This window comes from Podarcis tiliguerta (assembly GCF_965153285.1).
Source record: "Podarcis tiliguerta genome assembly, chromosome: 14".
Taxonomy (NCBI): Eukaryota; Metazoa; Chordata; class Lepidosauria; order Squamata; family Lacertidae; genus Podarcis; species Podarcis tiliguerta.
In genome coordinates, this window is record NC_139547.1 from 17,318,516 (window position 1) to 17,333,525 (window position 15,010).

General features: G+C 47.3%; 1 protein-coding gene across 6 annotated transcripts in view; it reads right to left on the reverse strand.

Moving 5' to 3' along the window:
- Positions 1-15,010, reverse strand: part of CEMIP (cell migration inducing hyaluronidase 1) — a 168,265-nt gene that overhangs the window by 8,317 nt on the left and 144,938 nt on the right. For all 6 annotated transcript variants that reach the window (XM_083411833.1, XM_083411831.1, XM_083411832.1 and 3 more), the window contains 9 exons: positions 14,379-14,507; positions 12,739-12,824; positions 9,337-9,468; positions 6,635-6,670; positions 6,369-6,524; positions 4,766-4,946; positions 2,743-2,958; positions 2,359-2,570; positions 1,359-1,544 (listed from right to left, as the gene is read on the reverse strand). In XM_083411833.1, coding sequence (XP_083267959.1) covers positions 1,359-1,544; positions 2,359-2,570; positions 2,743-2,958; positions 4,766-4,946; positions 6,369-6,524; positions 6,635-6,670; positions 9,337-9,468; positions 12,739-12,824; positions 14,379-14,507 — 1,334 coding nt within the window. The remainder of the gene's footprint in view (positions 1-1,358; positions 1,545-2,358; positions 2,571-2,742; positions 2,959-4,765; positions 4,947-6,368; positions 6,525-6,634; positions 6,671-9,336; positions 9,469-12,738; positions 12,825-14,378; positions 14,508-15,010) is intronic.

Sequence of the window (15,010 nt, forward strand, 5' to 3'; positions counted from 1 at the left end):
GTTTTGTTTTCTTTTGTTTTGTTTTTATATGGGACGTGGGTGGCGCTGTGGGTAAAAGCCTCAGCGCCTAGGACTTGCCGATCGAAAGGTCGGTGGTTCGAATCCCCGTGGCGGGGTGCGCTCCCGTTGTTTGGTCCCAGCGCCTGCCAACCTAGCAGTTCGAAAGCACTCCCGGGTGCAAGTAGATAAATAGGGACCGCTTACTAGCAGGAAGGTAAACGGCGTTTCCGTGTGTGGCTCTGGCTCTCCAGAGCAGCTTCGTCACGCTGGCCACGTGACCCGGAAGTGTCTCCGGACAGCGCTGGCTCCCGGCCTCTTGAGTGAGATGGGCGCACAACCCTAGAGTCTGTCAAGACTGGCCCGTATGGGCAGGGGTACCTTTACCTTTTTATTGTGTTTTTATATATTTTGGAAGCCACCCAGAGTGGCTGGGGCAACCTAGTGCAAATGGGCAGGGAATAATAAAAATGGAATAGGAAGTCCCTGTTTTCATAGGAGAAATTTGGATGGTATGCAATGGTCTGATTCTGTATAAGTGTCCTATGCACAGTGCTTGAGGATATCATTAAAGGTAAAGGGTAAAGGAACCCCTGACAATTAGGTCCAGTCGTGGCCGACTCAAGTTGCGGCACTCATCTCGCTTTATTGGCCGAGGGAGCCGGCGTACAGCTTCCGGGTCATGTGGCCAGCATGACTAAGCCGCTTCTGGCAAACCAGAGCAGCGCACAGAAATGCTGTCTACCTTCCCGCCAGAGCAGTATCTATTTATCTACTTGCACGGTGATGTGCTTTCAAACTGCTAGGTTGGCAGCGCCACCCACGTCCCAGTGATGATACCATTAGGCCCCCATTATTTTAAAAACAGAGAGGGTACAAAGGAAATCGTGGCTACAGTGGTTACTAGCCATAATGGTTATGCTCCACCTCCATTTGTCAGAAGTAGTGTGTCTCTGAATTTCTGGGAATTGCAAGCAGCGATAGCACTGTTGTGCTCAAATTCTCTTCGTGGGCTTCCCATTGGGTCATCTGGATGCTGGACTCGGCCGTTGGGCTGATCCCCAATTTACGTTCTTATGCAAATCGATCATTCCATATGACAAGGTGGTCAAAACTCTGCAACAAGTTAAGAGGGACCCAAAATGGCATGGCTTTACTTGTTGAAGAGGAATGGTCACCAAAGACAGGGAAATTGCCACCGGAGCTGAATCTGAAAGATGGCATATAGACCAGACACGAGGATGTCATTTGTGCATCCATTAAAAACAACCTTGTACCCAACATATCTCTACAATCCTCCAAAGCAATTCTGTGCTTCAGAGAGCTTTAGGACATGGGGGTCATGCTTGCTGTTTCCTTACCCAGTGTCCTCATCCCAATAGTAGTATCCCTTGGAAGCATATCGATACTCAAGCTTGTCCATCTCATGAGCCTGGTAGAATGTCCCTGTTTTGCTGGTTTTCTTCAAAAGGCGATCGTGGATGTCGGAGAGAATGGAGAATGTTGTCCCTTTAGGATAGCAAAGCCCAACTTGGATCCAATCATTCCTAAAACGATAATGATGATGATTGCAACAATAACAACCCCAAGCTCTGAGACTATGATTTGATGAGCCTGGATAGCTCAGTTGGTTAGACCATGGTGCTGATAAGACCAAGGTTGCAGGTTCGATCCCTGTATGGACCAGCTGCATATTCCTGCATTGCAGGGGGTTGGACTAGATGATCCTCAGGGTCCCTTCCAACTCTACAGTTCTATGATTCTATGATTCTGGAACATGTCGCAAGTCAAATTCCACTCACTCCAAAAATAAAATAAATTTACTTGCAAACTGGCTAAAAAAAATTTGATTTGATTAAGTGGACGCACGTGAAGTTGTTGAGCTTTTTAGGATTGAAGTTGCTTTTTAAAAGATTTTACCGCAGGACATATACTGCCACGGGGGCCGGATTAAATCGACTGGCGGGCCAGATTAGGCCCCCAAAACGGACTTTGGACATGGCTGGGCTAAATGTTTACATGTTGGGCAGAGTCAATTCCAAAGAACCTAAAGGTCCCTTATAGCAATACAGAGCAATTTCTCTGTAGCGAGCCACCACCTTCTATGAGTCAGGGATTAACTTGGCCCACGCAGTGCCTCAAATATTTTTCTCATGATTTCTTTACATCCATTCTAAGGGGACTTGGATGTTTAGGTGAGAAGATGGTAAAACTTGCAGAGGGTTTCCTGGAACAATGATGTCAGGCCTGGAAGAATGCAGTGGCTATTATAACATCATCATCACACACCCCGGCTTTCTTTAGCAACTTGAAGCTATATTCCTCAATCGAAATGCTGTTTTTTACGGGCCACACACTCACTTGTTGAAGTTAATGAGCCAGATAGCCAGTTCCTCGGGAGCAGTCTTGTCCCAATGGATGGTGTAGCCCTTTTGTAGAGTGATCACAGGCTGATATTGCTGGTAGTGGGCACTCTTACTCAGAGCCCCCTCCAAGTACAGAGGATGTCCGTAGTGGTCGTTTTTTATTATTTTCATTCTCAGGTTGGCTGATTTGTAGGCTTGGATGTACACCTGAAATCAAAGCAAAGCAAAACTTACTTGCTTTTAAAGAGCTTTAAGGAAGAAGAACATGCATAGGGAAGAGACCAGTAACCCCACAGCAATGATCTGCTGTGGAAATCAGAAATGCGAAAGAACTGTGAGCCAGCAAGATCCAAATTCTGAACATGCCCATCAGTCTTACCTGTGCATATCGACCACTACAGATAGAACCCCTCCAGTCAGGGACATCAATACAGTCTGGGTGCCTAATCAGCCAATTATCTTCCTTTATAAGATAGGACCCAGGATATTCAGATACAGAGCCGTCAACATCATGGAAAACAGATGTTTTATCCCCATCCATATCCAGCCCATTGAACCAAGGTCCTGGTTCTCCAAAAAACACTCGAGAGGTTATCTGAACAGAAGGGAAAATAAGACACATTAACCAATTAATTCTGAACAGATAGCTTAGTAACTGCTTGGAGCTATTCCCCTCCCCTCCCCAAAGTTCAGAGCTTAACACAGAAGCTTCCTATTTTTCTGCAGTCCATATGTGCCCTGAAAAGAACACGGCAGCCCTGTGTGAGTTGTCCTGGAATCTTGGCCATGGCCTCTGGGACTGATTGTGGAGTTCAAAACAGCTTACGGACTAAAGGTAAAGGTAAAGGGACCCCTGACCATTAGGTCCAGTCGTGGACGACTCTGGGGTTGCGGCGCTCATCTCGCTTTATTGGCCGAGGGAGCCGGCATACAGCTTCCGGGTCATGTGGCCAGCATGACTAAGCCGCTTCTGGCGAACCAGAGCAGCGCATGGAAACGCCGTTTACCTTTCCGCTGGAGCAGTACCTATTTATCTACTTGCACTTTGACGTGCTTTCGAACTGCTAGGTTGGCAGGAGCAGGGACTGAGCAACGGGAGCTTACCCCATCGCGGGGATTCGAACCGCCAACCTTCTGATCGGCAAGTCCTGGGCTCTGTGGTTTAACCCACAGCGCTACCCGCATCCCTAAAGCTTGAGGGCTACCTATCCTGAAATCCTACCAATTAGTTTCCAGGCCCAATTTGAAGCTCTGGCTTGGACCTATGAAGTCTTATATGGTGCAAGACCTCAAAGGAAGCCTCTCTCTGCATGAACTCAGCCGGACCCTGAAATTGTCATCTGAGATCCTTCTTTGTGTGCCCCCTCCATGCGAGGTCAGGCGAGCAGCAACATGAGAACTGCCCTTCTCAATGGTGGCATCCCGCCTGTCAAATGCTCTCCCCCAGGGAAGTTTACCTGACGCCAATGTTACATATCTTTAGATGCCAAGCAAAAAGAATCCTTTTTAATAAGGCCTTTGGCTTTTTACTATCTATGGCTTTTTGTATGGGTGGGAAGTTTAATGTAGCGGTTTTTTTAAAAAAATGCTAGTTTTTATGTATGTGTGTGTGTATATGTGTGTGTATGTATTGCTTAAAATGTTGTAAGTCATTTTGAGTTGCTGTGGCAAAAAAATGACTAATAAATGTAATAAATAATAGTAATAGCAATACAGTCGTACCTTGGATCCCGAACGCCTTGGTACTCGGACGGTTTTGGCTCCCAAACACTGCAAACCCGGAAGTGAGTGTTCTGGTTTGCGAACGTTCTTCGGAACCTGAATGTCCGACGGGGCTTCTGTGGCTTCTGATTGGCTGCAGGAGCTTCCTGCAGCCAATCAGAAGCCATGCTTTGGTTTCCAAACGTTTTGGAAGACAAACGGACTTCCAGAACGGATTCTGTTCGACTTCCAAGGTACGACTGTAATACTAAATTCACTAATAATCATAATTTTGCTAAGCCAAGGGTGGAGAACCTCAGGCCCAGGAGCAAATGGCTTCTGGTCCTCAGGACTCTCTTTATGCCCCACCTTCTTACAGGCATCATCTTCCTCACAGACCAGCCCCCTCTCCAGTCCTTGCATTTCTCCAGTTCCTTAGCCTGGCTGGACTGTGTCCTTAAACTGTAATAAGGCCTCTTGCTTTCCTGGAGAGATGTACATGTAGGAACCTCTGACTTTTGTATGGCTAGATTACAGCCCACTGTACAGAAATATGAGGTGCACCTGTTGCCCCGCCCACCACTGCCATGTGACCCTCAGAAGGTGGCCAATGATGGAATGCGATTCTTCTGTTGCAAAATGTCCTCCCTCTGCATGCACTGAGCCCTGCGACGGTGAGCCCGCGTCGAAAGCCAACTCACCGGGACGTCCTCAAAGAATACGTTTGTGACGTTGTTGTTGGGGCAGCTCTGCCAAACGTTGTTGAGGCGGAACGCCAAAGCGCTGGTGTGACGGCCTTCCAACGCGGCAAACTTTCGGAAGGTGCAGTTCTGGACATTGATGGGCCCATCGTAAAACTGAATGCCTCTAATGGGGAAATTCCTAAAGCACGGGGTTTTTTTAATAAAAAAGAGATAAAAGTTATTCGTCTCCTTGCAGTGAGTTGCCACTGTAAACATATATTGCATTGTAGCTATACATAAGCATCAGCTGACAATTTCACACTCCACTGGAAAAGCTAGCTTCTGTAATCTGCTAGGTCTTTTTATATATATATATGAGGAAAACCTTGTGATTCTTAACAAGTTCAACTCGGGGTCTCTCATGCCTTGGCAGATCATACATATTTGCTTGGCATTCTTAGAAGGAGCTTTGCGGGAAAGTTAGGCCACTGACCTAAAAAAAGGAATAATATCCGAAAGCCAATCAAAAGCAAAATTTGAGCTTGGTCTCCGGTCTCTTAAGTGGTCAGCTGCTTTTATTACTCATTCATTCAGTCATTGCAGGGATAACATCCCAAAACAGAGACTTAATGAGCTCCGAAATACAACATTAAACACAGAGCCATTAAAAGACGTGAAATAAAAATGCGGCTCTTTGTCGGAGGTGGTTTTAAATTGGCCAGGACGCTCCAGAGCCTGCTGGGCAGGAAGCCAAACCCTAAATACCAACTCTGGAATAGGGGGAGGGGGTGGAGAAGATGGGTTGCGTCCAACATAACGCAAAGTTAAGAGTCCCTCAGCAGAATGCTTGTTCCACTGGTGAAATGTTTGGGCCTGTGGGACGTGGTTGCACAAGAGAACGCACAAGTAGTTTGCTGGTAACTATTGTGAAATAGGGACGAGGGTGGCGCTGTGGGTTAAACCACAGAGCCTAGGACTTGCCGATCAGAAGGTCGGCGTTCGAATCCCCGTGACGGGGTGAGCTCCCGTTGCTCGGTCCCTGCTCCTGCCAACCTAGCAGTTCGAAAGCACATCAAAGTGAAAGTAGATAAATAGGTACCACTCTGGCGGGAAGGTAAACGGTGTTTCCGTGCGCTGCTCTGGTTCGACAGAAGCGGCTTAGTCATGCTGGCCACATGACCCGGAAGCTGTACACTGGCTCCCTCGGCCAATAAAGCAAGATGAGCGCCGCAACCCCAGAGTCGTCCACGACTGGACCTAATGGTCAGGGGTCCCTTTACCTTTACCTATTGTGAAATAGTGCACTCTGCTCCACAAGATTCCCTCTGTTGCACAACATAAAATTCATCTGTCCACTGGCCTAAGAACCCTTGTGCTAGCAGAAAGAGAATATTGGCCAAAGCCTACATACTTTGTAAAAAGGTACTTTCTTTTATCCATCCTCAATCTACCAAGATTCAGTTTGGCTGAATATCTCACTTCTAGTGTTATGAGAGAGGGAGGAAAAAACTTTTTCTGTTTTCTCCATCCACAGTGATTTGGGGTGGGGTGGGGGGAAGTGAAGCCCTATACTCTCCTGCAAACCTGAACAAAATGGAAAATAGAGAAACTGAAGACGCACTGGCCAATGGGAAGAGTCCGTCCGCTGTGGTCCAGCCCTCCAGGTCCCCAGACATTGTTGTCCATTGTTTCTGTCCCTGGGTTTCCACTTTCACCTACAAAGAGGCTGTTCTTTATCTCTTGCTTTGATCCGTCATCGTGTGGGAACGTTCCGCCACTAGAAGGGATGGAATCGCACATTAGCAGAAGTGCTTTGGTCAAATCCTGCTTTCAACATCTTGTGCAAGTGAAAATACAAGGAAACGTAAAAGCGCCAGGAGCACTTACCTGGCCAAAGTGAGCCCGATGCCGTTGTCAGCAAACCTGCAAGGAAAAGAGAACTTTAGAACGGATGCCTGGTGGGTCTTGGGTTCAAGACTGGGCTGTGACACATGACAAACTGGGTCACCTTCTTTCAATGCGGGTTATTCCCCCCCCCCCATCTATTATGTAGAAATAGAGGCATTTGCTTTATTATGGTGGATAAAGTGTGCTTGAAAATGCACATATCAGTGAAAGCAACATGAACAAATACTAGGGAAATGGCCTTTGCAAAAATTGTATATTGGGGACAAATTCATATTGAAACGCCAATGAATTTTCATGAGGATATAAAATCTAAAACTGATGTGGAAATGTGGACAACTGAAGACTGGAAAAACAGAAAACTGAGAGAAACAAACGGAAACATTTGTCTATCCCTGCTCTGGAGTAATTCCACAGACTGCAGAAATGTCTCTGAACAGAGGGCAATTATAAATGTGACTTATTGAAAGCACAGCAGAGGGGCGAAAGAGATTTGCTTTCACTGGTGCTATTACGCCACAAGAGGGCAGAGATGTCACACGACTACCGTTTGCACAGAATTCCTGCAGCTTCCGTGGCCGTCTAGTCAGTGTTGAAAGATGTCGAGTGTTGCAATTCACATTAGCATATATTGTTCTGGTGTAATATATTACAGTAACAAATATTAAAATGGCTGGATCCCCACGTCTATAAAACGCTAGGTTACGAGAGCTGGAGGCTGATTTGAACTTTGCCGAAATAAACTCTGCCAAAAACTTAACAACATGGAAAATACTTCTGTGCTCTGCTGACGGGTTTGAGATATTAGCTTGGCTATGAGGACGTTTGGGGGCAGCGGGGAGAAGGCAGCTAAACAGGAAAAAAGTTGGAAGCAACCACATGCGGCTGCAGTGTTAGATAACCCTTCTCAAATTTTACTTATTTGTATGGTACTCTGGCTTTGTTCAGTCGTCACAGAAAGCCAAACTATGGCATCCCAGGACCACTCAAACATTCTGGCCTCCCGAGAGGAGCTTGAACTCACTTTATTCCTCCCACAAGTCTTTTTAGATTAGATTTGGCCTGGTATGTTGTCTGAACCCAGGATATTGGTTCAGCTGCCTCTTCCTCTACCACAATCTGTAGCTAAGAACAACCTTGGCTACAGATCGTGGTTGGGCTTAGTGTTACCTGCAAACGCAGGTGATAGTTAAGGATCATTCATTCAACACTATCAACATGCAAAAAGCAATTTTGCAGCTATCAGTATTGAGCAAGGAAATGCCCAGGTACGGTTCTCACCTGCAAACAGTGGCGTGAAATCAAAGCTTCATAGAGAGACAACTGTTAAGCATCTGTCTCTTGAGTGACATGCACCATTGCTCTGTCAGAATTAGCTGGCTATGCCCACTCCCTGCAGCAATGGCAGCTGTTGCCCCTGCCTTCCGCTTTACCAGTCCCTGTGGGCACTGGCTGCCATTGGTGCAGGCCCCCCAAATTTGGGGTTGTACCATATAAATTGAATTCATTGGAGAGCAGTGTTCCAATGGCTCCCTTTCCCACAAAACCTGCCTTCCCCTGCACATTACTGCAGGGGAAATGAATGAAAGCCTTCAGAGATGTGACTGGTCGTCTCTCCGAGTTGGCAGGTTGCAACCAGGAGAGCTTCCTCGTCTTGTTTAATACTGAGAACCTGCAGCCCCCCTCCCCACCTCCACATCAGCCTCAACCAGCATTGCCAATGGTCAGGGACGATGGGATTTGTATTCTGCCAACATCTGAGAGCGCCACAGGTTCCCTGCTCCTGCTTTAGGTCCCCCCCCCCCCCTTTCCACAGAGGCGGAAGTCGTGGAAAGTTGCAGCTCCCTGCCTGTTAGAATAAGCATGGCTTTGATATGACTCTGCAGCAGGGAGCAAAGGAACAAGGGGCGTAAGGGGCGGAGGAGGCAGAGAAAGGCAAGGAGGTTAACTGAAGAAGGGCCGTAGCAGAAGGCGCCGGGTTCAAGTCCTGCCATCTCCAACTACGGCTCCTTGCAGGAAACCCTGAACTGCCGCTGCCTGCCAGTGCAAACAGTGCTGAGCTAGATGGATCAATGGTCTGATCTAGTATAAGGAAGGATCCTAAGCTCTTAAAAGTTTTCTTTGCTGGATTTGGGGGGGGGGGTGCTTTGCAGCCATGCAACAGACAGGTAAGATTTGCAGGGCACAACCTGACAATCTTGTCTCGGAGAAGGAGAAGACAGGAAGCGTCTGCTCCCATTTCCAGACTCTCTAACCGCCTGTTATTTACACAACCCTTCTCCAAGCTGCACTGTCTTATGTCTTGCCTCCCTGGCACTGGAATTTTTGGCAATAACAGGCTACCACATAAAACAAAACCATTGGCGCAGCTGCTTATATTTTATTTCAGGCTCAAGCAGAAAAGGTTTATTTAAAGTCCCTTTTCTGCCGCAGCTCATTGTAACGGGTCTCGATCACACACGTATGCACACAAACAACTCGACAACCCTCGAGCTCAGGGGTTTGTTGCTGCAAAAACAGCAAGGTGGTTTGCTTTCTTCCTGGTTCCCTTTCTTTGCATTCATCTCCGCCGGATGAAAGACGCGGAGCGTTATAAACAAGCAACACAGTCCTAGCCACACAGCCCTCTGCTCGCCATAAACACCCAGCTGAACTCTGGAGGGTTGAACTGAGGCCACACTCACTGGCAATCGTCCAGCCACACATCTCCTCCCCTCAGCCAGGCGCCGTGGTCCTGGTTCTTGTAAGCAATGAAGCGTCGGATGAGTGCAGGTTCTCTGGGCTTCAGAGGGTCAGCGTCCTTATGCGGGCTGTATCTGGAATTGCAACAGGTGGAAGGAAACGCGGTCAGCAACATGGAGAGCACTGGCCCTCAAGAGATTTCAGAGCTGGTAACATGGGGTGCTTCTATGGCCATGCTGCATATTTATTTCCAATATTTACAGACCAATGTTCACCACAGGAGATCCCATGTCACCCCTGTGACATTCCCAGACCCTCCAAGCGCCCCTGTTTTCCAGGGACAGTTCCAGATTTATAGACGCTGCCCAGGTTCTGATGTAATCCTGGAATGTCCCGCTTTTCCTTAGGATGTCCCTATTTTCATCAGAGAAATGTTGGAGGGTATGGAGTTATGCGACCTCCCCAAGCCAAGGTGATCAGTAACTAGACAACCTTTAGGAGACATCTGAAGGCAGTCCTGTGTAGGGAAATTTTTTGAAAAAGTTTAATGTTTTACGTTTTTAAATATATTTTGGAAGCTGCCCAGAGTGGCTGGGGCAACCCAGTCAGATGGGCGAAGTATAAATATTAGAATTATTATGTAAGACGTTCCTATTTTCATTGGAGAAATGTTGGAGGGTATGCATTGCTTGTCCACTCAGAGGAGGCAAGGACCAGATAGGGACCCACAGAAAGATGCAGCCCACCAAGTTAGGCTACTTTCAGGTGTAGTCAAATTCTACAACTGAACATCAGAGGAAAAGAAAAGCCTGTCTGCTCCAAGCAAACGAGGCTTTCCAGAAGAGGAGGAAGAAGAAGAAGAAGAAGAAGAAGAAGAAGAAGAAGAAGAAGAAGAAGAATTTATTATTTATACCCCGCCCATCTGGCTGGGTTTCCCCAGCCACTCTGGGTGGCTTCCAACAAAATATTAAAATACAATAGTGTGTCAAACATTAAAAGCTTCCCTAAACAGGGCTGCCTTCAGATGTCTTCTAAAAGTCTGGTAGTTGTTTTTCTCTTTGACATCTGGTGGGAGGGCGTTCCACAGGGCAGGTGCCACTACCAAGAAGGCCCTCTGCCTGGTTCCCTGTAACTTGGCTTCTCGCAGCGAGGGAACCACCAGAAGGCCCTCAGAGCTGGACCTCAGTGTCCGGGTGGAACGATGGGGGTGGAGACGCTCCTTCAGGTATACTGGACTGAAGCCATTTAGGGCTTTCAAGGTCAGCACCAACACTTTGAATTGTGTGTCAGCTGCCTTGGGCTGTAGTGAAAGGGGTTGTCCTCCGTGGATCACAATGCAGCTTGGACAAACATGACGGATTAGTAGTGTTAAGTACAGATAACACTAAAGAGTAAAGAATTCCTGACTCAGCAAGGCAGGCAGAAGATATTTGCTCCGTTTGCTGACAGATATCCAGAAAGCCCCTTTGCTTCACTTAATAAACCAACCTCTTGAGCTAAACTGGGAAACGGCAACCTGCAGAGTTCCAGAAAATTAACCTTATTTTGGCAGGCTTACTGCAATCAGATTGCGGCCTTCGCAGCTGGGGAGAGCAATTCCCTGATTAATAGGCTTTCCTTGCCTAAGTTGAAGCTACACGCTGATGCAAATATGGAGCTGGTCCCAAATAACCTTCCCTGCTAGAAATGAGTCAGGGTAAGCGAGATGATTATCCAAATTAAGGTGAGGTGTTTCAATTTATGGACCTCAAAAACTTAAGGCAGAACTTTAAGCTACTGATGCTAAAGGAATCATGACGACTAGCTCAGTTGGTAGAGACATCACCTTGCCAACAAAAGTCCGTATAGTAGAAGCTATGGTTTTCCCAGTAGTGATGTATGGAAGTGAAAGCTGGACCATAAAGAAGGCTGATCACTGAAGAATTGGTGCTTTTGAATTATGGTGCTGGAGGAGACTCTTGAGAGTCCCATGGACTGCAAGAAGATCAAACCTATCCATTCTTAAGGAAATCAGCCCTGAGTGCTCACTGGAAGGACAGATCCTGAAGCTGAGGCTCCAATACTTTGGCCACCTCATGCGAACAGAAGACTCCCTGGAAAAGACCCCGATGTTGGGAAAGATGGAGGGCACAAGGAGAAGGGGACGACAGAGGACGAGATGGTTGGATAGTTCTTGAAGCTACCAGCATGAATTTGACCAAACTGCAGGAGGCAGTGGAAGACAGAAGTGCCTGGCGTGCTCTGGTCCATGGGGTCACGAAGACTCGGACACGACTAAATGACTAAACAACAACAACAGCTCAGTTGGTTAGAACGGGGTTGTGATAAGGCCAAGGTCGCAGGTTCGATTCCCATATGGGACGATTGAATATTCCTGCATTGCAGAGGATTGGACCAGATGATCCTCAAGGTCCCTTCCGACTCTATGATTCTGTGAATACTCTGAACCCATGACACAAAAGGGCGGAGTCGAAAAGCCAGATCTCAGGCGCAGAGCATCCTCTCTCTGCATCCCGAAGGTGCCAGCTTCAATTCCCAGCATCTCTAGCTAGGGCTGTAAATGTGCCCTGCCTGAAACCCCGGAGAGCTGCTGCCAGCCAGTGTGGGAAGCAATGAGCAAAACAGACCAAAGGTCTGACTCAGAAAACAGATAAGAAATATTTAGGAGGGCAGAGATATTCCAGACTTATAATACAAATCATTAAATTAAAAACACCATCGGCATGGATATCTTCCAGTGGGATGAGCTGCATTTCCAGAAAACCTTAGTTGGTAAAGCTGCTTTATTGTATTGTCATTTGTAGGCTGGCAGGAGGAGGGATTGACTTAACTTCTGCTTTAATAACTTAAGCAATAAAATAATACTGAGCAGAAATAACTTTTATTTTATTAATATTTTTATGGCTCTTTTGTTGATTTTATCCTTATATGTTGCACTCCGCCTTGCTGTATTTAAAAAAAATTTGAAAGTGCAGAGTGTAAATTCAAAAGTAAATCCTCAGGGAGAAGTTAAACACTGAGGACTAGAGGAGAACCTGATAGAGGTATGGCAGGGGAACAAGCTGAGGACTTAAAAAGACTGGTGTTAAATCCTGCTGGGAGAAGGGAGTTGGCTGAAGGAAAGTTAACAGCAGGTTCCCACCATGCATTTAAAGGACATGACTTTCCCCCCAAAGAATCCTGGGTACTAATAAAGTACCCAGAATTCCTTGGGGGAAATCACATGCTTAAGATGTGGCTGAATGTATGTGGATCTGTTGAAAACCTCCCCCTTCCACACAGGCACATACGTACCCCCCAAACAATTAAAAGGTTATAACGGTTATGATCAGCATTCATTCCCCAGCCCGAGCTGCAAAAAGAGGACTTTACTTTCCAAATAAAACCAATCAAAATCAGATTACCTCCCCGCGATCAGAGTCAGGATGGGCCTTTTGTCCTTGGCAGACGCTGGCGTCGTTTTAACTCCATTGTCAATGATCATTCCAGCCTGGAAAAGAAGGGAAGGAGGGAGGGATTCTGTCAGCCAAATCCTTAGGAGGGAAAGATATAAGCATGCAAACTTACATACATATACGCGCATACTTTCAATGCATTCGCTTTACACCAGCAAAAGAATTTGGAACATTGCCTGGCACAAACAGATTGTACCATCATTTTGTTTTAATGCACCTGAGGGTTCGAATGTTTACCAGCTCTCAATAATAACAAGCTATGTTAGAGTGTAAGGGACGCGGGTGGCGCTGTGGGTTAAAGCCTCAGTGCCTAGGGCTTGCCGATCGAAAGGTCGGCGGTTCGAACCCCCGCGGCGGGGTGCACTCCCGCTGTTCGGTCCCAGCGCCTGCCAACCTAGCAGTTCGAAAGCACCCCAGGGTGCAAGTAGATAAATAGGGACCGCTTACTAGCGGGAAGGTAAACGGCGTTTCCGTGTGCGGCTCTGGCTCGCCAGAGCAGCGATGTCACGCTGCCACGTGACCCGGAAGTGTCTTCGGACAGCGCTGGCCCCCGGCCTCTTTGAGTGAGATGGGCGCACAACCCTAGAGTCTGGCAAGACTGGCCCGTGCGGGCAGGGGTACCTTTACCTTTTTACTTTATGTTAGAGTGCAGAGGTGAGGAGTTCTGGCCCAGGGTCTAAATGTGGTCTTTCCAGGCTCTGTTTGCCCCTTGAGACTATTCCCCAGGCCAAGCCCCCTACAAGACCTACTACAGTGGTACCTCAGGTTAAGTACTTAATTCGTTCCGGAGGTCTGTACTTAACCTGAAACTGTTCTTAACCTGAAGCACCACTTTAGCTACTGGGGCCTCCCGCTGCTGCCATGCCGCCGGAGCACGATTTCTGTTCTCAATCTGAAGCAAAGTACTTAACCCGAGGTAATATTTCTGGGTTAACGGAGTCTGTAACCTGAAGCGTATGTAACCTGAGGTACCACTGTATGTGCCTTTTTTAAGAAGACTGAATAACTGTTTCAGCACCTACTCGTTTCCTGCTCACCCCAAAGGCCAAACAACACAACACATTAAATGAATAATTTTTTCTCAACACATCTAGTTTCAGCCCCCGTCCCCTCCTCCTAAACAGCCCTGGGGGCGTCTAGCTACTGGACACATGAAATACATCAATGCATTTAACACCTTGTCTAGTTTGGGTCCTGAGTGCAGTACTCATTATGTGTCACACACCTTGGTTGCTGCTTCAACAGATCTTGGCAGCATGTGTTTGTGTGTGCATGCCTATTTAGTGAAACTTACAGATACAGACAACAGCGTGCAACAATCAGCTGGGAATTAAAAGAGAAAAAGGCCTCCTTATCCATCACTCTCCTCCATCTAGAGCCAAAAGTTGGAGTTAACTAAAAACAGCATTTGTAGATAAAAATGCTTGGAGTAGGGCAGGGAGAGAACGTATGCTGTTGATATTGTGGAAGCAGGAATGGTGGCCAATAATGGCTTGACACTGAGATTGGAAAAGGCGGGGGGGGGGGGGAGAGGACAGCATTTGGAAAAAGAAGATAGGAACTTAATTTCCAATTGCATGTGTACTCACTCGATAGTTCGAATGTGCCCGATTGTTATAGAACGTCCCCATTGGAATGTGCTCAGAGTAGCCAGGGGGATACATTCCTGTAGAGAGTCCCGTTGGTACGTGATGCAAAACAAACCAAAACCCGGTTTCCTGCAAGAGAGAACACAACAGATTCAGCCTATGCCAGACTTGGGATACGTGAGATATTAAAAACAGCAAAAAGCAGAAGCCTGCACATTGGTGGGGCGGGGCGTGTGGAGGGAACAAAGCACAACCATTCGTTTTGGGAAACACTCGTTCTGCCAGCACAAGGATTGTTACTTCTGCCAGGGAACTTGCCCCCTCCTTTCCCTGTGTGTGTCCCACGGCCTCCCCAAATCTGCACTTAAAGGTTGAGGAGGGGAGACCCAGAACAGTGATGGGAGAGGTAAAGGTAAAGGGATCCCTGACCATTAGGTCCAGTCGTGACCAACTCGGGGGTTGCTGTGCTCATCTCGCTTTATTGGCCGAGGGAGCTGGCGTACAGCTTCCGGGTCATGTGGCCAGCATGACTAAGCCGCTTCTGGTGAACCAGAGCAGTGCACGGAAACGCCGTTTACCTTCCCGCCAGAGTGGTACCTATTTATCTACTTGCACTTTGACGTGCTTTCGAA